The sequence below is a fragment of the Pelophylax lessonae genome (genome assembly GCF_965119305.1).
Source record: "Pelophylax lessonae genome assembly, chromosome: 1".
NCBI lineage: Eukaryota > Metazoa > Chordata > Amphibia > Anura > Ranidae > Pelophylax > Pelophylax lessonae.
In genome coordinates, this window is record NC_138768.1 from 864,466,672 (window position 1) to 864,490,086 (window position 23,415).

The 23,415-nt window shown below is 44.3% G+C and overlaps 2 protein-coding genes across 2 annotated transcripts in view; one reads left to right on the top strand and one right to left on the bottom strand.

The window, feature by feature from the left end:
- The window catches only part of LOC309550211 (uncharacterized protein), a gene marked incomplete at both ends in the record, with an annotated part of 144,615 nt that overhangs the window by 77,529 nt on the left and 43,671 nt on the right, over nucleotides 1–23,415 (bottom strand). The gene's annotated exons all lie outside the window — the stretch shown is intronic.
- The window catches only part of LOC309544745 (uncharacterized protein), a gene marked incomplete at both ends in the record, with an annotated part of 24,752 nt that continues 2,681 nt past the window's right edge, over nucleotides 1,345–23,415 (top strand). The window contains 2 exons of the mRNA XM_082243729.1: nucleotides 1,345–1,653; nucleotides 2,158–2,397. Of these exons, the coding sequence (XP_082099855.1) occupies nucleotides 1,345–1,653; nucleotides 2,158–2,397 (549 nt within the window). The remainder of the gene's footprint in view (nucleotides 1,654–2,157; nucleotides 2,398–23,415) is intronic.

A 23,415-nucleotide genomic window follows, 5' to 3' on the forward strand; every position in this document is an offset into this window, starting at 1 on the left:
GCCCAATTTGGACATTTTCACTTAGGGGTGTACTCACTTTTGTTGCCAGCGGTTTAGACATTAATGGCTGTGTGTTGAGTTATTTTGAGAGGACAGCAGATTTACACTGTTATACAAGCTGTACACTCACTACTTTACATTGTAGCAAAAGTGACATTTCTTCAGTGTCGTCACATGAAAAGGTATAATATAAAATATTTACTTAAATGCGAGGGGTGTACTCACTTTTGTGAGATACTGTATATGTGTATATATATATATATACTGTATATATATATATATATATATATATATATATATATATATATATACCTGCGCACTCACCCTGTTGGGTTTCTTCAAGACTTACAGAATACACTGGGTTGAAGATTTCTTCCCTCCCAAAGAAACACTTTGAAATTTTCAAACTTCGGAGCCCAATTCAGAAATACCAAAATCTAGAGAAAGCTGGCAAAACATGTTGTCTCCACTCATGATTGATACCCAGACGTCCCACATTCTGCATTGGTGTGAATCCTGTGTCCTTTTTGATAATCATTTTAACAGTGACAGGGCCTCTATATGATTCACTATATGAATTCTAGGTCATGTGTGTCAAGCCTGTCTCTGTTCAGGTATGGTCAATTTAAATGCTGATTCACCCAGAAAGGTTCAAACAATGGACACCAACCAAAGTTCAACACAGTAAAGGAAAAAAGCCATTCATTCTTCTCACAATGCATACTGTCAGCATGTGAATGCGTAAGCAGTAAAGGACGTATATAAGGACCAGTTTCATCAAGGCAGTTACTGGTGCAAACAGTGTGGAGGACATTGACAAATCCAGCAAAATGGCAAAGGTAAGGGCATAGGAACACTTCAGGCTGCATTTTAAATGGAGAGGAGGTATCTGTATTGACACTGCACTCCACTTTGAGTCCTGTTTTGTTATGTCTCATTTATAAAAGCTGCTTTTGGGGAGAATCATCACTTGAATGATTGAGCAGGAATTAGATGTAATTCAAGACAATTATGGGGACCTAAATGTTACCTACATGTTTAGTAAAGAGAAATCGATCTACTCAATTTCTACATTATATTCTTCAGATCAGATTAAACCCTCTGCTAAGATTTAACTGCTATCTTGGTCCCCATGAAGTGAATCCCCCACCACTATCTGTCCAAATGATACGTGTTAAAATATAAAGTCACATGAAAGGTGACCAATTGGGATACAAGGGGCCCAACTCTTCTCTACCCTATTCAAAAATAAAAATATACAATATGTATTATCTGACGTTGAGTTTTATCTAACTCTGAGCCTGTGTGTGTCCTGACAGATTTTAGATATACAGCATATCGAGTATGGAAAATCTATCCAAGTATAACCAAGAAGGCTCAAAATGTAATTTCTACCCTTTTATTCCTCAGATCATCTTCTACGAAGACAAGAACTTCCAGGGTCGCTCCCATGAGTCTCACTCTGAAAGCTCTGACCTGTCCTCATTCTTCAGACGCTGCAACTCTATCCGTGTGGAAAGTGGGAACTGGATCCTGTATGAGCTCCCCAACTACAGAGGACACCAGTACTTCCTCCATAGAGGAGAGTATCCTGACTTCCAGCGCTGGTTGGGCTATAATGAGTCTATTCGATCTGTGCGTCTGAGCCCCCAGGTAACACAACCTGTGTACCCTTTGTTAAAATGGATGTAAACCTCATTCATGAAATTTGACCTGGACACGTATCTGTAGTGCTTACTTATCTCTCTCCAAAGCCCTAAGTCCCGTGTTGTTCTGCTTCTTCATTCCTCTGTTATCAGCATGATAACTTCTGGATCCTATCTCTACAGTGTATTCTTGTTTTGTTCCTATGAAAACTCGTGCAGGGTGGTGACACCCTAATGAATTTTACTTTGGAATACATGGATAGTGTTCTCTGGAGAATATTCTGTGAAGCTTTGTTCTATGGAACTTTAGCTATCATGATAGGACCACAGATGGAAGGAGATGTTTGTGCTGGGTTCAAAGACAGCCATAAAGTTGTCAAATTGCACTGAATTTCTCCCTCCTCAATTCAAACTCTGCTAAAAATGATTGGGTTAGTGTTACCTGTATTATTATTGCCATTTGTTGTTAACACTCCTTTTTGTGTTATTATGGTTTACTTTATTTTAACAGCACCAAGGTTCCTTCAGAATCAGGATCTACGAGAACGAAGACTTCAGAGGTCAGATGATGGAGTTCACTGAGGATTGTCCTCATGTCAATGAGAGGTTCCGCTACAATGACATCCACTCTGTCCATGTCCATGATGGCTACTGGATGTTCTACGAGGAGCCCAACTACAGAGGACGTCAGTATTACCTGAGACCTGGAGAGTACAGGAGATTCACTGACTGGGGAGCCACAAGCCCCAGAATTGGGTCCTTCAGACGTCTCCATAATTTTTACTAAAATGAGAGAATCATAACTTATTTTCTTCACAATAAACTGGATTAAAAATTGCTTGTGGTTATTATGTTTTTTGGAAACATTTTGTTATGTTTAAAGTAGACCTAAACTAATCTGTAAAGTCGCTTCAATCCCCCCCCCCCCCCCCCCGTTAATGTAATTTCAAAGGTTTTCAATAGAGTTGAGCGAACACCTGGATGTTCGGGTTCGGAGGGTTCGACCAAACTTGAAAAAAAAGTCCGGGTTCGTGAACCGGACTTAACCCAAACTTTGTCTCGATCCTGAACTCCTATTGAAGTCAATGGAGACCCAAATTTTTGAGCACTAAAATGGCTCTAAAACAAACATGGAAAGGGCTGCAAATGGCAGCAAAATCATCTTAAGAGCATGGCTAGTGTTCTGCAAACAAATGTGGATAGGGAAATAACTTAAAATAACAGAAAAATAAAAAAATAATCATCTTGAATGATGTAGGAGGAGGACGAGGCCCATATGGAGTAGGAGGTTGAGGTGGCGGTGGATATGGCGGTGTAGGTGTAACCCGCGGCCACGACGAGGTAGCCAACACTGGTTTTTGTTTTTAATTTTATTTCTTTTTAGGGTACACCCCAAAAGAGTTAGAAAGATCAAATACAACAATGGCTGGGTAAGGCCGGTATACATGTCTATTTTGCACAAGGTACGGACAAGTCCTGTGGGATCCATGCCTGGTTCATTTTAATGAACGTGAGCTTGTCCACATTGTCGTGGCGGCTGCGCTTGTCTGTGATAACGCCCCCAGTCATGCTAAATATGTGTTTAGATAATACACTGGCTGCAGGGCAGGCCAGCACCTCCAAGGCGTAAAGGGCAAGCTCAGGCCATGTGCCCAATTTGGAGACCCAGAAGGTGAAGGGGGCAGACCCGTCATTCAGTACGTGTAGGCGTGTGCACACATACTGCTCCACCATGTTAGTGCTGGGTCGGGGTGCTGCTGGTGGAGCTCCTGTTGCAAGGAGAGGACGTGGTCGATCTGTGGCAGCTACACGCACAAGTGAAACACCTTTCTCAGCTGTGAGTAGGCGACAGAACCTTACAGCAGTATTTAGCAGGGCCTAATGCGCCTCTACAAATGTTGAGGCCAGAACAAGTACAGGCGATAGTAGATTGGGTTGCTGACGGTGCCTCCAGTTCCTTCACATTGTCTCCCACCCAGTCTTCTGCTAAAAGGTCAGAGTTGGCACCTGAAGCCGATGTCCATCTATCTTTCACCTCACACCCTTGCAAATCAGCCAAGCAGTCTGAGCCCAAAGTCATGCAGCAGTCTCTTCTTCTTTTTGATGACTCTGTTAGCATGGTTTTCCAGGGCCATCCAACTAGCCCTGCCCCAGAAGTGGAAGAGATTGGGTGCACCGATGCCCAACCACTTATGTCTCAAGATGAGTACATGGGAGGACCATCGCAGCACGTCTCGGATGATGACGAAACACAGGTGCCATGTGCTGTGGAATTCCGAATTGTGAAGACCGACAAGGATTGCAGGGGTGAAGACTGCGTGGAAGATGATGTGGAGGACGATGAGGTCCTCGACCCCACATGGAATGAACGTCATGCAGGTGATCTGAGTAGTTTGGAGGAAGAGGCGGTGGTCGCACAGAGCCACCAGCACAGCAGAAGAAGGAACAGGGTGCAAAAGCGGAGCGGCCATGCCCTAGACACTACGCCTGCTACTGCCCAACGCAGCAAGGGACCGAGTACACCAAAGCCAGCTCAAAGAAGTTCCCTAGCGTGGCAGTTCTTCAGACAATGTGATGATGACAGGACACGAGTGGTTTGCATGCTGTAGCGAGAAGCGAGGCATAAACCTTCTCAACCTGAGCACAACCTGCATGACCAGGCATCTAAGTGCAAAGCACGAGCTGCAGTGGAGTAGACACCTTAAAAACCAAGAAAGGTCTCTGGCTCCTCCTGCTTCCTCTTCTGCTGCTGCAGTCTCGGTCTCTATCCACCTCTGTAGTGAGACTGGCACCTGCTACCCCGCAAACAAAGGATCTGCCAGCAACACCACCACCTGGGTCACCAACAACCATCTCCACAATGTCCCGTGGAAGTGTTGAGCTTTCTATCTCCCAAACACTGGAGCGGAAGAGGAAGTACCCCACCTACCCACCCGCGATCCCTGGCCCTGAATGCCAGCATTTCAAAATTCCTGGCCTTTGAAATGCTGTCATTCCGTCTGGTGGAGACGCAGAGTTTTAAAAGCCTTATGGCGGTGGCTGTCCCACAATACGTCGTGCCCAGCCGCCACTACTTTTCCAGGCAAGGCATTCCTTGCCTGCACAACCAAGTGGGTGACAAAATCAGGTGTGCACTGCGCAACGCCATCTGTGGCAAGGTCCACCTAACTGCGGATACGTGGACCAGTAAGCACGGTCAGGGATGTTATATCTCCCTAACAGCACACTGGGTAAATGCAGTAGCGGCTGGGCCAGAGGCAGATAGCAGTTTGGCGCATGTCCTTCCACCACCGAGGATTGCAGTGTGCTTTAGTTTGCCTCCTGTTCCTAACTCCTCCTACTCCGCTTCCTCATCCTCTACCGCCTCCTCATCCAGTCAGCGTAACACCTTCACCACCAACTTCAGCACAGCCAGGGGTAAACGACAGCAGGCAGTTTTAAAACTTGCTTGTTTGGGGGAAAAACCACACACCATGCAGGAGTTGTGGAGGAGCATGGAACAGCAGACAAATGAGTGGTTGCTGCCAGCGAGCCTCAAGCCCGGCCTGGTGGTGTGTGATAATGGGCGAAATCTCATAGCAGCTCTGGGCCTAGTCGGTTTGACGCACGTCCCTTGCCTGGCGCATGTGCTGAATTTGGTGGTGCAGAGGTTCCTTAAAAATTACCCCGATATGTCAGAGCTGCTGCAGAAAGTGCGGGCCGTCTGTGCGCACTTTCGGCGTTCTCATCCTGCTGCTGCTCGCCTGTCAGCGCTGCAGCGTAACTCCAGCCTTCCCGCTCACCGCCTCATATGTGACGTGCCCACAAGGTGGAACTCCACCTTGCACATGCTGGCCAGACTGTGCGAGCAGCAGCAGGCAATAGTGGAGTTTCAGCTGCAGCACGCACGCATGAGTCGCTCTGCGGAACAGCACCACTTCACCACCAGTAACTGGGCCCCCATGCGAGACCCGTGTGCCTTGTTGCGCTGTTACATATGCAGACTAGGCCCGCAATGTAATATTTTTTCCCTAAATGGGTGTTTATTCAATAGTGGAATAGAACAACAGTATCCAAAGGGTGTATCTCACAGTAAAATATGCAGAGTAGGCCGCAATGTCATATTTTTTCCCTAAATGGGTGTTTACTGAATAGCGGAATAGAACAACAGTATAGAAAGGGTGTATCTCACAGTAAAATATGCAGACTGGGCCACAATTTATTTTTTTTCCCCTAAATGGGTTTGTATTGCAAAGTGGAATACAACAGTATGCAATGGGTGTATGTCACTGTAACATATGCGGACAGGGCCACAATCAACTTTTTTTGCCCCTTAATGTTTTTTTTTTACTGCAAAGCGCAATACAACAGTATGCAATGGGTGTATCTCACTGTAACATATGCAGACAGGGCCGCAATCAACTTTGTGTTGCCCCTAAATGGATTTTTTTACTGCAAAACGCAATTCAACAGTATGCAATGGGTGTATCTCACTGTAACATATGCAGACAGGGCCGCAAACAACTTTTTTTGCCCCTAAATGTTTTTTTTTACTGCAAAGTGGAATACAACAGTATGCAATGGGTGTATCTCACTGTAACATATGCGGACAGGGCCGCAATCAACTTTTTTTGCCCCTTAATGTTTTTTTTTTTTACTGCAAAGCGCAATACAACAGTATGCAATGGGTGTATCTCACTGTAACATATGCGGACACACAGATACAGGCACTGCCCTTTTTGCATCATCCAGGAGGAAACGTCTCACCACGTTTTCTGGGAGTGCCCCTTTGCACAGAGCCTGTTGAGGGCCTTGGAACCTGAACTTAGAGACTTTGTTCCACAGACTGCTATCACACATTTCTGTGTGCTGAATGGACTTTTTCACTGAACTTTTTCCCAGGAGGACATTGACAACACCTGGCGGGTGTTGTGTTGCTTTAAGGACGCTTTATGGTGTGCCAGAAAGCGCCTTATCCACCAGCGGGAGAGGATGTCCATTCAGGACTGTTGCAGACTGGTTCACAGTCTGCTCTGAGACTATAACCTGATGGATCTCTTGGAGGAAGATGAGGATCTGAAGATTTCCCCTTCCCCCACTCTCCCTTGTGTGTCTTTGTCCATTCAATAAAGCTTTGGGCTTGTGATTTCATCCCCCTCCCCTTACCCCACTCTCCCACCCCCCCCCATCACACCTGTTGCTTTTTTGAAATGTAATATTGTTCGATTAATGCAACGTACAGTCAACTTTTTTAAGTTTCATGCTTTAGGGGTATTGTGGCGTCATGCATGATGTGATGGCACAGGTTATCTTACTCCGCACAACACATCAGTCATCATACCGCAGAATGAATGTATTTATTTGTATGATCGGAAATGTATTGTAATGTAGTGTATTTATGCGCTGCGTCGCAGTACAGGGGAGAATACCCCCCGACAAAGTATTGTTTTTTGTATATCTTTTATGCAAATAAAGATTACATTTTCAAAAAAAAAAAAATGCCGACACAATACAATCAATGTAGATCGCTGTATGATTAAAGCAGATTGTTCCTATCTATGCATTCCGCAATCAACTTTTTTTGCCCCTAATTTTTTTTTTTTTCTTACTGCAAAGTGCAATACAACAGTATGCAATGGGTGTATCTCACTGTAACATATGCGGACAGGGCCGCAATCAACTTTTTTTGCCCCTAAATGTTTTTTTTTATTGCAATTCGCAATACAACAGTATGCAATGGGTGTATGTCACTGTAACGTATGAATGAAAAGCTGATAAATAATTGTCCCCTTAATTGGTGTTTGTTGAATAGCAGATTTGAAATGCAGTGTCTAAACGCTGTAAGTCACAGTAAAATATGAAGGAAAAACGTTTTTTTCTTTTTAAATGCAGATTAAGCAGACACATATGCACTCAGCTTGCAGTAAATGGCCGCTACACACCGCAAGCCTAACAGGCTGGATACTGTTGTTGTTCTATTCCGCTATTGAATAGAAAAAAAAAAAAAAACATTTGAATGAAAAACTGAAAAATATATTTTTTTCCCTAAATACTGAAAAATAATTATTTTACCCTTACATTGGTGCTTTTTGAAGAGCAGGTTAGAAAAGCAGTGTCTGTCTAAACACTGTATGTCAAAGTTAAATATGAAGGAAAACATCTTTTTTTCTTTTTTAAATGCAGATTAAGCACACACATATGCACTGAGCTTGCATGAAATGTGCAGCACCGCAAGCCTAACAGACTGACAAAAGTTATTTTTTCTCCTTTCTCCTCCTCACTGGGCTCAGGTCAGGGCATAAAGGCTGTGCACTGCACCCCCACACAATACAATCAATGTAGATCGCTGTCTATGCTTTCCCTCATAACACTCTCCAGCCAAACCCTACAGTAATCTCCTATCTCTCCCTCCGGGCAAAAAGATTGTGCACTGCACCCCCACACAATACAATCAATGTAGATCGCTGTATGATTAAAGAAGATTCTTCCTTTTCTTTCCCTAAAATCAATCTCCAGCCTGACCTTACAGTAATCTCCTATCTCTCCCTTCGGGCAAAAAGATTGTGCACTGCACCCCCACACAATCAAATAAATGTAGATCGCTATATGATTAAAGCAGATTGTTGTAACGCTCCTGCGTTTTTATAGTAAGCTGGATTTGCAGCTGCAGAATCTCCACTCAGTAGTCATGTAGAGATGTGTTGAATTACCAGATCCAACTCTCCAGACTCATCACTGTGGACCCGCCTGCTTCAGCATACAGATATACACACACTCAATAAGATGTTCCTGGAGTGATAGGATGTATATGACAGTATAGAGGTGATGTGCTGAAGGGACAGGGGTGAGCAGTGATAGCAATGATAAGCACTTGATAGTAATGTTCAGGAGAGTAATAGACGGTAATAGGTAGTATGCAGATAGATTAGTAATCATGTATGGTAATAGGTGGTAAGGACAGCAGATGATATACAGGAGAGACTAACCCAGTGCAAGGATAGATGGTAGTAGACTCAAGAGCTAGCAATCTATGTAACAGTGCAGATGATAGAATTAGTAATGCATAGATAGTAACAGTCCTTAATGTGCAGAAGTAGATAGTGTAAGGTTGTTATGGAGAAATCCCCTGTGGGGTACTTATCACTAGTAAGGTTAGTAAGTAGAGGGGTCCGGTAGTGAGGGAGTGATCCGGTAGCGAGATACGGGATCAGTATCGAGGTTCCGGTCTGTTCCAGGTAAAGAGAATAGCTGGAGGCTCCGGCAGCATAAGACAAGGCTTGTAAGCATGCGGTTTGAACGAACAACCTGAGAGAGAAAGCCGGCGATTGAAATAGCCGCTCAGAGCGGCGCTCAGTGATGATGTCATACGGCTTAAAGGTATATGCGTTCCACCTAACTAAAAAGGTGGGACGCAATATGAAAAGGAAAATGGGCAATAAGGGTACCAAAGGTACCAGAATCTTACAATTGTTCCTATTCTTTCCCTAAAAGCAATCTCCAGCCTGACCCTACAGTAAACTCCTATCTCTCTCTCAGCAGCAGCAGTCAGGAACCTCTCCCTAGTATAGTTATAGCAGAGTGACGCGCGGCGCTTTGTGACTCCAGCTTATATAGAGTCTGGGTCACATGCGGCACTGGCCAATCACAATCACAGCAATGCCATTAGTAGACATGGCTGTGATGGCTTCTAGGGCACACAAGTTAAACACTTGCTGATTGGCTGCCTTGCACCTGTTGAAAGTGCGCATTAAAACCACGCCAAAACATCAAATAACGTTACCGAACAACCGATAGTACCCGAACATACAGTGAAATGTTCTGGTTCGGGTACCGAATACCCAAAAGTCCGGTACGAACAATACAGTCCGGGTTCGCTCAACCCTAGTTTTCAATACTTTTAAATCTAAAGATCTCATTATGCAGTATGTTCCCTCCAGGAAGATTCTTGCTTGTCCATACAGCATTAAATGTTTTTCATATATAATCTGCATTATCACTCCATCACACTCTGTGACTTGGAGACTACAAACAGCTCTGATGGCACACATTGTACAATCATTGTACACCATGGTCACTATCCAGAAGTCCCAAGCAATAATGTGCAGTCAGTGTTGGGGTGAGGGGACATAAACAGGAAGTGGATCTAAGAAGCTGCAGGAAATCAACCGCACTAAGATGCCACAAAGCATTACAGAAGGGTCAAAAAATTATTTTATGGAGAAAAAAATGACAACTGGTCATAGTACACAGTGCTTTATAAAACAAAATCTCCATTTGTTTTGAGTTTTTGATTTTACTTTACTGTTTATATAATGGAAACACACAAAGTGCAATAAACCATGCCACCAAAAAGTTGTATATCAGATCATCAGCGGTAAAATCCAATTTACATGTATGTGTTATTTTAAGAAAAACTTTAATTATTGAATAAAAAAAAATTATAAATAAAGAATAAAAAAATTACTATATAAAATAAAGGGCTCTATAAACAAGAAAGGTTCTTTTTTTTTAAGGTTCCAGAAAGACAAACTGATGTATAAAAAATAACAAAATTTTGTAAGGACATTAGATTAAAAACAATCTTTCACATATAAAATCGTAATACAGTAGTCATTCGATCATGGTACAAATGTAGTAACTTCAGCTCTACGTGTTTCGCCAGCCTATGGCTTCTTCAGGAGACTTTAATGAGTACCGCATACATAAAAGTTAAAAACAACATATTAGTCATAGTTGCAACTACCACAAATAGAGGTGGATTATCTCAAAAATGTATACACATCAATTTTTTGATTTTAAATATTTCTCAAGAATGCATATGATTTGAAGGTTATCATTAAATGGCCCTCTTACCTGATAGTGCATCAAATATTTTTAGTGTACTGCATTTCAGGAGTAGGGATGAGCTCTGAGTTCAAGTTGAACATTGGCTGTTTGCTCATTTGTTGAATGACAAACAAATGGACTTCTTTGTGGGAACTTCAGGGCATGGACTCTGACCTGTAAATTCCAAAGGCACTTGCTGGCTGGGGGATTTGAACCCACAGCCCTCTCTCATTGCAAGCCTGGTATTCTACCACCTACGACACTGCTAAGCCTGCTTAAGCTGAACACACTCTCCCTAACTTTTATCTCATCCACTGTGTGTGTAGGGTGAGATATGAGTTAGTTAGTTAGGCAGGGAAATTGTGTTTAAACAAAGTGTACTTGACAGTGGCGTAGCTGGTAGAATAACAGGCCTGTAATTGGGAGGTTGTGGGTTCAAAAACCATGGCCAGCAGGTGACTTATAAGTGGAATTCTACAATTAATAATACATTGCTGGCAGGGAGAGAGATTTTAGCTTTTTACAGTTTGTTGAGATCAGATGCAGTGTATACCACAAAGTTATATATATATATATATATATATATATATATATATATATATATATAAATATATAAGCACTTCAGTTTATGTCAGTATTGCTGAAAAAAACAACGTCTCGGGTCTGGTATGGATTTTAAATAAACGGCTTGGAGTCCCCCCTATAATCCATACCAGACCCTTATCCGAGCACACAGCCTGGCTGGTCAGGATGGGGGTGGGGGCGAGCGAGCGCCCCCCCTTCTGAACCATACCAGGACACATGCCCTCAACATGGGGGGGTGGGTGCTCTGACCCCCACCCTAAAGCACCTTGCCCCCATGTTGATGGGGACAGGGGTCTCTTTCCGACAACCGGGAGCTGTGGTTGGGGGGGTCTGCGGGGGGGAGGCTTATCGGAATCTGGAATCTGGAATTTTTGGGAATGGATATTCACCAAAAATGTACAAAAAAAAATAAAAACAAAAGTCAGTTTTAGAAAAGTCCTTAAAGTATTAATAAATGAAAAAATAGTGTCCCTCGATGATCAGTAGCTCGCCCGCAACCGAAAAATATAAAAAAAAAAGAAGCTCCTGCTTCTACGGACGCTTCACGTGCTCTGAGATGTTTTGATTGTGACAACTAGTGTTGAGCGAACACGGACTGTATTATTCGTGTTCGTACCGAATAATTGGATTTTTTTTACCCGAACACGGACACGGACACTTTACTGTATGTTCGGGTAAAAATCCGTGTTCGGTCGTTTTATTTCCGGGTTTTGCATGCTTTGGCGCTCTTTTCATGGCGGGCTTTCAACAGCCAATCAACAATCGTTTAACTGGTGTGCCTTAAGCCATCCCAGCCATGCCTGCAAATGTCTTAGTAGCTGTGATTGGCCGTCTGAAGCATGTGACCAAGTCTTTATAAGTTCGAGGCAGCCGCCGCAGCAGCGTCATTCTGCTGCTTAGCTAAGGGACAGAGCACACATCAATGTGCTGGCTGTTGATTAGGGAAAGATAGGCAGGAAAAAAACATTTGTGTCCGGATAGAATTGAGGGACAGGTCGGAGTGTTTAGGCAGGGCGAGTTGTAGGCATTTTAGGGATAGAGTCTGCTGAATTATAGGGTCAGTGTCTTCTACAAACTACAATCGATATTGCTGTGTGGTGTGGGATTGGAGATAGGCAGGTGTCAGTGATCCACATCCATTTTTCTGTGTGTGAGCTGCAGTGAACACAATCTTTTTGGGCTGCAGTGAACACAATCTTTTTGGGCTGCAGTGAACACAATCTTTTTGGGCTGCAGTGAACACAATCTTTTTGGGGTGCAGTGAACAAAATCTTTTTGGGGTGCAGTGAACACAATCCTTTTTGGTGTGCAGTGAACACAATCTTTGTGGGGTGCAGTGAACAAAATCCTTTGTGGGGTGCAGTGAACACAATCTTTTTGGGGTGCAGTGAACAAAATCCTTTTTGGGGTGCAGTGAACAACATCCTTTTTGGGGTGCAGTGAACACAATCTTTTTGGGGTGCAGTGAACAAAATCCTTTGTGGGGTGCAGTGAACACAATCTTTTTGGGGTGCAGTGAACACAATCTTTTTGGGGTGGAGTGAACAACATCCTTTTTGGGGTGCAGTGAACAAAATCCTTTTTGGGGTGCAGTGAACAAAATCATTTTTGGGGTGCAGTGAACACAATCTTTTTGGGGTGCAGTGAACACAATCTTTGTGGGGTGCAGTGAACACAATCTTTTTGGGGTGGAGTGAACAACATCCTTTTTGGGGTGCAGTGAACAACATCCTTTTTGGGGTGCAGTGAACACAATCTTTTTGGGGTGCAGTGAACACAATCTTTGTGGGGTACAGTGAACAGAATCTTTGTGGGGTGCAGTGAACACAATCTTTGGGGGGTACAGTGAACACAATCTTTTTGGGGTGCAGTGAACACAATCTTTGTGGGGTGCAGTGAACACAATCTTTTTGGGGTGGAGTGAACAAAATCATTTTTGGGGTGCAGTGAACAACATCCTTTTTGGGGTGCAGTGATCAAAATCCTTTTTGGGGTGCAGTGAACACAATCTTTTTGGGGTGCAGTGAACAAAATCCTTTGTGGGGTGCAGTGAACAGAATCTTTGTGGGGTGCAGTGAACACAATCTTTGGGGGGGTACAGTGAACACAATCTTTTTGGGGTGCAGTGAACACAATCTTTGTGGGGTACAGTGAACAGAATCTTTGTGGGGTGCAGTGAACACAATCTTTGGGGGGTACAGTGAACACAATCTTTTTGGGGTGCAGTGAACACAATCTTTGGGGGGTACAGTGAACACAATCTTTTTGGGGTGCAGTGAACACAATCTTTGTGGGGTGCAGTGAACACAATCTTTGGGGGGGTACAGTGAACACAATCTTTTTGGGGTGCAGTGAACAACATCCTTTTAGGGTGCAGTGAACACAATCTTTGTGGGGTGCAGTGAACAACATCCTTTTAGGGTGCAGTGAACACAATCTTTGTGGGGTACAGTGAACAGAATCTTTGTGGGGTGCAGTGAACACAATCTTTGGGGGGTACAGTGAACACAATCTTTGTGAGGTGCAGTGAACACAATCTTTGTGGGGTGCAGTGAACACAATCATTGTGGGGTGCAGTGAACTCAATCTTTGTGGGGTACAGTGAACACAATCTCATACTTCTGAAGGTTTGAGGGTGCTGCCTGTTCCATACCCCCCCTACTCCTCATCTAGCCTTTTAGGGGTACAAACAATAGTAATTGGGGCCTAGTGTGGTTGTGTACGTGTGATATACATACACTTTTTTTGGATCATATTTTCTATTCCGCTATTTAATCAAAAACCTTTGGGGATCAGTTAAATTGGGGGATAGTCTGTGTTGGTACGTGTGAGAGAGATCCACCTTTCCAAGTTGTTGGGGTTCATCTCATACTTCTGAAGGTTTGAGGGTGCTGCCTGTTCCATACTCCCCCTACTCCTCATCTAGCCTTTTAGGGGTACAAACAATAGTAATTGGGGCCTAGTGTGGTTGTGTACGTGTGATATACATACACTTTTTTTGGATCATATTTTCTATTCCGCTATTTAATCAAAAACCTTTGGGGATCAGTTAAATTGGGGGATAGTCTGTGTTGGTACGTGTGAGAGAGATCCACCTTTCCAAGTTGTTGGGGTTCATCTCATACTTCTGAAGGTTTGAGGGTGCTGCCTGTTCCATACTCCCCCTACTCCTAGCCTTTTAGGGGTACAAACAATAGTAATTGGGGCCTAGTGTGGTTGTGTACGTGTGATATACATACACTTTTTTTGGATCATATTTTCTATTCCGCTATTTAATCAAAAACCTTTGGGGATCAGTTAAATTGGGGGATAGTCTGTGTTGGTACGTGTGAGAGAGATCCACCTTTCCAAGTTGTTGGGGTTCATCTCATACTTCTGAAGGTTTGAGGGTGCTGCCTGTTCCATACCCCCCCTACTCCTCATCTAGCCTTTTAGGGGTACAAACAATAGTAATTGGGGCCTAGTGTGGTTGTGTACGTGTGATATACATACACTTTTTTTGGATCATATTTTCTATTCCGCTATTTAATCAAAAACCTTTGGGGATCAGTTAAATTGGGGGATAGTCTGTGTTGGTACGTGTGAGAGAGATCCACCTTTCCAAGTTGTTGGGGTTCATCTCATACTTCTGAAGGTTTGAGGGTGCTGCCTGTTCCATACTCCCCCTACTCCTCATCTAGCCTTTTAGGGGTACAAACAATAGTAATTGGGGCCCAGTGTGGTTGTGTACGTGTGATATACATACACTTTTTTTGGATCATATTTTCTATTCCGCTATTTAATCAAAAACCTTTGGGGATCAGTTAAATTGGGGGATAGTCTGTGTTGGTACGTGTGAGAGAGATCCACCTTTCCAAGTTGTTGGGGTTCATCTCATACTTCTGAAGGTTTGAGGGTGCTGCCTGTTCCATACTCCCCCTACTCCTAGCCTTTTAGGGGTACAAACAATAGTAATTGGGGCCTAGTGTGGTTGTGTACGTGTGATATACATACACTTTTTTTGGATCATATTTTCTATTCCGCTATTTAATCAAAAACCTTTGGGGATCAGTTAAATTGGGGGATAGTCTGTGTTGGTACGTGTGAGAGAGATCTACCTTTCCAAGTTGTTGGGGTTCATCTCATACTTCTGAAGGTTTGAGGGTGCTGCCTGTTCCATACTCCCCCTACTCCTCATCTAGCCTTTTAGGGGTACAAACAATAGTAATTGGGGCCTAGTGTGGTTGTGTACGTGTGATATACATACACTTTTTTTGGATCATATTTTCTATTCCGCTATTTAATCAAAAACCTCTGGGGATCAGTTAAATTGGGGGATAGTCTGTGTTGGTACGTGTGAGAGAGATCCACCTTTCCAAGTTGTTGGGGTTCATCTCATACTTCTGAAGGTTTGAGGGTGCTGCCTGTTCCATACCCCCCCTACTCCTCATCTAGCCTTTTAGGGGTACAAACAATAGTAATTGGGGCCTAGTGTGGTTGTGTACGTGTGATATACATACACTTTTTTTGGATCATATTTTCTATTCCGCTATTTAATCAAAAACCTTTGGGGATCAGTTAAATTGGGGGATAGTCTGTGTTGGTACGTGTGAGAGAGATCCACCTTTCCAAGTTGTTGGGGTTCATCTCATACTTCTGAAGGTTTGAGGGTGCTGCCTGTTCCATACTCCCCCTACTCCTCATCTAGCCTTTTAGGGGTACAAACAATAGTAATTGGGGCCTAGTGTGGTTGTGTACGTGTGATATACATACACTTTTTTTGGATCATATTTTCTATTCCGCTATTTAATCAAAAACCTTTGGGGATCAGTTAAATTGGGGGATAGTCTGTGTTGGTACGTGTGAGAGAGATCCACCTTTCCAAGTTCTTGGGGTTCATCTCATACTTCTGAAGGTTTGAGGGTGCTGCCTGTTCCATACTCCCCCTACTCCTCATCTAGCCTTTTAGGGGTACAAACAATAGTAATTGGGGCCCAGTGTGGTTGTGTACGTGTGATATACATACACTTTTTTTGGATCATATTTTCTATTCCGCTATTTAATCAAAAACCTTTGGGGATCAGTTAAATTGGGGGATAGTCTGTGTTGGTACGTGTGAGAGAGATCCACCTTTCCAAGTTGTTGGGGTTCATCTCATACTTCTGAAGGTTTGAGGGTGCTGCCTGTTCCATACTCCCCCTACTCCTCATCTAGCCTTTTAGGGGTACAAACAATAGTAATTGGGGCCTAGTGTGGTTGTGTACGTGTGATATACATACACTTTTTTTGGATCATATTTTCTATTCCGCTATTTAATCAAAAACCTTTGGGGATCAGTTAAATTGGGGGATAGTCTGTGTTGGTACGTGTGAGAGAGATCCACCTTTCCAAGTTGTTGGGGTTCATCTCATACTTCTGAAGGTTTGAGGGTGCTGCCTGTTCCATACCCCCCCTACTCCTCATCTAGCCTTTTAGGGGTACAAACAATAGTAATTGGGGCCTAGTGTGGTTGTGTACGTGTGATATACATACACTTTTTTTGGATCATATTTTCTATTCCGCTATTTAATCAAAAACCTTTGGGGATCAGTTAAATTGGGGGATAGTCTGTGTTGGTACGTGTGAGAGAGATCCACCTTTCCAAGTTGTTGGGGTTCATCTCATACTTCTGAAGGTTTGAGGGTGCTGCCTGTTCCATACCCCCCCTACTCCTCATCTAGCCTTTTAGGGGTACAAACAATAGTAATTGGGGCCTAGTGTGGTTGTGTACGTGTGATATACATACACTTTTTTTGGATCATATTTTCTATTCCGCTATTTAATCAAAAACCTTTGGTGATCAGTTAAATTGGGGGATAGTCTGTGTTGGTACGTGTGAGAGAGATCCACCTTTCCAAGTTGTTGGGGTTCATCTCATACTTCTGAAGGTTTGAGGGTGCTGCCTGTTCCATACCCCCCCTACTCCTAGCTTTTTAGGGGTACAAACAATAGTAATTGGGGCCTAGTGTGGTTGTGTACGTGTGATATACATACACTTTTTTTGGATCATATTTTCTATTCCGCTATTTAATCAAAAACCTTTGGGGATCAGTTAAATTGGGGGATAGTCTGTGTTGGTACGTGTGAGAGAGATCCACCTTTCCAAGTTGTTGGGGTTCATCTCATACTTCTGAAGGTTTGAGGGTGCTGCCTGTTCCATACTCCCCCTACTCCTCATCTAGCCTTTTAGGGGTACAAACAATAGTAATTGGGGCCCAGTGTGGTTGTGTACGTGTGATATACATACACTTTTTTTGGATCATATTTTCTATTCCGCTATTTAATCAAAAACCTTTGGGGATCAGTTAAATTGGGGGATAGTCTGTGTTGGTACGTGTGAGAGAGATCCACCTTTCCAAGTTGTTGGGGTTCATCTCATACTTCTGAAGGTTTGAGGGTGCTGCCTGTTCCATACTCCCCCTACTCCTCATCTAGCCTTTTAGGGGTACAAACAATAGTAATTGGGGCCCAGTGTGGTTGTGTACGTGTGATATACATACACTTTTTTTGGATCATATTTTCTATTCCGCTATTTAATTTAACTGGGCCTCCATGCGAGACCTGTGTGCCTTGTTGCGCTGTTTTGAGTACTCCACCAACATGGCCAGTGGCAATGACGCCGTTCTCAGCTTAACTATCCCACTTCTATGCCTCCTTGAAAAAACAATTCGGGCGATGATGGAAGAGGATGTGGCACAGGATGAGGAGGAGGAGGAGGATGAAGAGGTAACATTTCCAAGGCTTTCAGGGCAGTCATTCGCAAGGGGCTCCGAGGGTGGGTTCCTGCACACGCAAACGCCAGGGACGCAATTGTCCAGCAGGGGCACAGTTCTGGAGGATGAGGAGGATGAGGAGGAGGAGGAGCTGGAGGAGGAGATGGAACCATGTTCACAGCAGGGTGGCACCCAGGCCAGCTCATGGCCATCACTGGTGCGTGGCTGGGGGGATACAGAGGACACGGACGATACACCTCCCACAGAGGACAGCCTTTCGTTGCCTCTGGGCAGCCTGGCACACATGAGCGATTACATGCTGCAGTGTCTCCACAACGACCGCCGAGTTGCCCACATTCTAACTTGTGCTGATTACTGGGTGGCCACGCTGCTGGATCCCCGTTACAAGGACAACGTACCGTCCTTAATTCACTCACTGGAGCGCGATCGCAAGATGCGCGAGTACAAGCGCACGCTGGTAGACGCCATGCTGCTGGCATTCCCATCTGACAGCGGGGCCACAGTGGAAGCACAAGGCAGAGGAGGAGGAGGAGGAGGTCGCCAACGCAACCAGGGCACCGCCAGCACCTCAGAAGGCAGGGTTAGCATGGCCGAAATGTGGAAAAGCTTTGTCAGCACGCCACAACAAACAGCAGCACCAGCAGCTCAGATGGAACGTCTTAGCAGGAGGCAGCATTTTACCAACATGGTGGAGCAGTATGTGTGCACACGCCTACATGTAGTGAATGACGGGTCTGCCCCCTTCAACTTCTGGGTCTCCAAATTGGGCACATGGCCTGAGCTTGCCCTTTACGCCTTGGAGGTGCTGGCGTGCCCTGCAGCCAGTGTATTATCTGAACGGGTATTTAGCACGGCTGGGGGCGTTATAACAGACAAGCGCAGCCGCCTGTCCAGAGACAATGTGGACAAGCTCACGTTCATTAAAATGAACCAGGCATGGATCCCACGGGACTTTTCCGTACCTTATGCAGAATAGCAATGGATACCGACCTTACCCACCCATTGTTCCATTTTTGCTCTTTCTCACTCTTTTGGGGTGTACCCTCATTTAAAATTTTTGAAAAGAAGCAGTGTTGGCTACCTCGTCCTCCTCCTCAGGGCCAGATTAATGTAGGGGCTATTGGAGCTGCAGCTCCAGGCCCCTACCTTTTATATAGGCCCCGGGTTGGCCATATTCACTGTTACCGCTCTTCTGTCACTTGTAAACACAGAAGTCTGGCTTCTATGCTCGCTTCCCCAGGCAGCACCCTCAGAACCTCCCCACACAGCGTGAAGGCCGGACAAGGAGGGACAGTTGGCGATGCATGGATGTGTTTATGGGCTTCAGAGACAGCATCCCATGTTGAATTAGGCATGCATGGCTGCACCCTTCCTCCTCTGGGTGCATGGCAAGGCACGGCCCTTAAGGCCCTTCAAAATCCTCAGCACCAAGCCCATGATGCTGTTAATCCGGCCCTGGTCCTCCTCCACCGCCGCTTCCACCTACACCGCCCATAGGTGTGCGCAGCCTATTGCATTAAGGTGTGCACCCCAAAGTTGAAATACACATGCATGTGTTTGCCAGCAGGGAGAGTAATGTATCGGGGCCATGTACCTGTAGGCAAGGAGAAATAGAGCAGAGCAGGTCCCAGGGAGATCTTTCCCATCTCCTCACTGGCAATGCTATGTGCCCTAGGTGATTAGGGTGTGCCCAGGCACACCCAGCACACCCTGTGCGCACGCCTATGTCACCGCCACATCCACCACCACCTCAACCTCCCTCCTACTCCATATGGGCCTCGTCCTTCAGAGATGAAGAAGAACATTGTTTTATTTTTCTGTTTTTTTTTTGTTGTTTTAACTTATTTCCCTATCCACATTTGTTTGCAGAGCACTTGCCATGCTCTTAATTACGTTTTGCTGCCATTTGCAGCACTCTAGCCCTTTCCTTTGGTGTTTTAGAGCCATTTTAGTGCCTTAAAGTTCGGGTCCCCATTGACTTCAATGGGGTTCGGTGTCCGGGAAAAGTTCGGTAAAAGTCCGGGACACGGACCCGGACTTTTTTTTAAAGTTCGGCCGAACCCGTCGAACACGGACATCTAGGTGTCCGCTCAACCCTAGTGACAACCCTTTCTTTAGGCACTGACGTAATTTATTCACTACACCTGAGCAGTTCATTGTGGGGTGGCTCGTGACGTCAGGTCCCTATAAATGAGCTGTCAAAATCAAAGAAGCTCAGAGCACTGGAAGCTTCTGTAGAAGCAGGAGCTTTTTTTTTCTATTTTTCGGGCGGGCGACTGATCATCGGGGGACACTATTTTTTATTTTTTTTTAAAAATGACTTTTCCAAAACTGACTTTTGTCTTTATTTTTTTGTACACTTTTTTGGTGAATGGGTAGGGGTACGATGTACCCAATATCCATTCACATGGGGGGGCCGGGATCTGGGGGCCCCCTTGTTAAAGGGGGTTTCCAGATTCCGATAAGCCTCCCTCCCGCAGACCCCCACAACCACAGGTTGTCCGGAAGAGACCCCTGTCCCCATCAACATCTTTTTATCTGTATTTCCGGGAGCCGACAATACATTACAGCCGCAAGCAAGTTTAAATTACATTTTTTCCTTTAGAAATGTCAAGCACATTAACCACTTTTTAAAATTTTGCAAATTTAGTCATTTTTCTTCATACATTTTGGCCAAAATTTATACTGCTACATATCTTTAGTAAAAATAACCCAAATAAGTATACATTTTTTGGTCTTTGTGCAGCCACCACTGGGGAGCTACAGTTCATTGAGGGAACCATGAATGCCAACATGAACTGTGACATACTGAAGCAGAGCATGATCCCCTCCCTTCAGAGACTGGACCGCAGGGCAGTATTCCAACATGATAGCAACCCCAAACACACCTCCAAGACGACCACTGCCTTGCTTAAGAAGCTGAAAGACTGGCCAAACATGTCTCCAGACCTAAACCCTATTGAGCATCTGTGGGGCATCCTCAAATGGAAGGTGGAGGAGCGCAAGGTCTCTAACATCCACCAGCTCTGTGATGTCGTCATGGAGGAGTAGAAGAGGACTCCAGTGGCAACCTGTGAAGCTCTGGTGAACTCCATGCCCAAGAGGGTTAAGGCAATGCTGGAAAATAATGGTGGCCACACAAAATATTGACACTTTGGGCCCAATTTCGACATATTTCACTTGTGGGTGTACTCACTTTTTTTTGCCAGCGGTTTAGACATTAATATCTGTGTGTTGAGTTCTTTTGAGGGGACAGCAAATTTACACTGTTATACAAGCTGTACACTCACTACTTTACATTGTAGCAAAGTGTCATTTCTTCAGTGTTGTCACATGAAAAGATATAATAAAATATTCACAAAAGTGTGAGGGGTTTTCTCACTTTTGTGAGATACTGTATATCTGTGTATAACACGCACATATTATTTGCACTATGTTTTCAGGGAGAAAAAGTATGTGTTATACGCCGATAAATACGGAATTTACTTTTTGAATTTTTTAGGGGTACGGTGTACCCCATTCTTATCAAGTTTGGGAGACAGTAAACGAAGGCCATCTTATTTTATAGTGGGTTTTAAGGATCTTGATAACCCCCCTTGCCCACAGATCCCCACAACCACCAGGCTAGGGTTGTGGGGAATAGGCCCATGATCTTATCAACATGAGGACAAGGTGCATTGCCAGGGGGGTCCGACCTGGCAAGATACACCCCCCATGAAAAGAACAATAAAGTCAAACACACTACAAAGACATCAGCCTTTATAGAGCTTTATTAATCCAGGACAAGATCGAAGAAGAGTCTGTTCAGACAAAGCCTCACTGTGACATGTTTCACCCAATAAGGGCTTAATTATAGGAAAAATGCTGAGGGCATGTGGCCTGGTATTCTATCATTTCAGCTGTCAGTGCCTAAGTGGTCTGGAAAAAGCAGCATGCAATATGTGTGAAAATACGAACTCAAAAAGTACATAAAAAAAGAAAAAAGCAGTGCTTTCTGTGCATTAACAAAACTGAGTTTTAAATCAAATAAAATAGATCACAATAATGTGAAAAAAATTAATTAAGTGAAAATGAAATAGTTCCAGTGTTATTACTCCACAAACTCACCATCTGTGTGCCGCCTCCACCAAATATGAGAAGTGCACACTCACCAGAACCAGTTGCTGTCTAAGTTATAAGACAGCAAAAGCGCAATCAGTATTCAATGGTCTTTCCTATGAAGATACATCTGATACTCTATGGATGTGGTAGATCTTCCAACCTCACAGGTGAAGTCATCAGGGTAACTGCTCAATCTCATGAGGCCAGAGAGAAGGATCACCGACACCAGAAAAAATAGCGCATAGTGTAGTATTTATTAAAATATGTAAAACAAAACTAATGAAAAACACCTCCAAACCACAAACAGCAGGGAATGGTGTTTAGACTATACAACTAACGGTGCCAGCAGTCCATTTAAAGTGCATAAGAAAACATGAGGCACATAAACTTACATGGTATGCCACCAAACTGAGCCCAAAATGGCGGCAGGACCTCTGGCATATAAGTCAAGCTCTACGGCCGTTTCGCGCCACACGCATCATCAGGTGCTCCTGACATAAATATATACAGTATTTATATTTATAAGTGAGACCATGCCAGTTCAAACTTCGCTTAGGGCTTGCCAGCCCACTTATATTAAACAAACTGAAAGTGAAGTTCAGAAAATTATTCCCATGTAGGGGATTTTCATTGGCAAAACAAGTAGCACGATGAAAAGACAAGTCACCTTAGAGCCCATTCACACTAGCACGACTTGTGAGGCGACTTGTGTCGCCCCAGGTCGCTTGACATAACAAAAGCAATGTTAATCAATCAGTGCCGTCTTGATTGGCACTACTGATGTCGCTCCGACTTCAGAAAAGGGTCCTGTACTACTTTGAGGCGACCTGTGATCCGACTTGTCCCATATACTTCAATGGGAGTCGTCTCCTTATCTTAATTGAAGCGACTTGTTATCAGACTTTCCAGGAAGAAGAAAGAGATTAGCCAGGCATTCCCCGCAGACAAAGTCGCCTGTCTCTTCAAAGTAGTGCACAATTCTCTTCCAAGTCTCTTCCAAGTCTCTTCCAAGTCTCTAAACAAGTCTCTTCAAAGTCACGGGGCGACTTTCTGGTCGCGGTAGTGTGAACCGGCTCTTACTCTATCTTCAGATATCTTCAGAAACACTACTGCGCTTGTCACTGGTCCCTCAGACTGTCTTACCCAGCTCTCCTGGCTCTCTGGGCTTTCTTGCCTCACCTAGGCTGTAATTACAGCTCCCTGCTGTATGGCCCAACTCTCTGGTCTCTGGACATTGGACCTCCTAGCACCCCAGGCTATCTCACTCCTCTGAGCCTTTCAGATTCCCAGAGTCCCCAGGACTCGCCTAGTTGTCCCTGTTCTCCCAGTCTCCCAGACTCTCTCTAAGTCTCACAGACTTGCTTGACTCACTTAGCTATCTCTAGTCTCTCAGTCCGATGGACGTGGAACCTTTCCTTCAGCTTGGAGTGCTGTCTCCTGAGTAGAAGATCTCTGTCTCCTAACAGGAACACACACCTACCTCCAACAGTGAACCTCAAGTTATTCCCAAACCTATCATTATAATG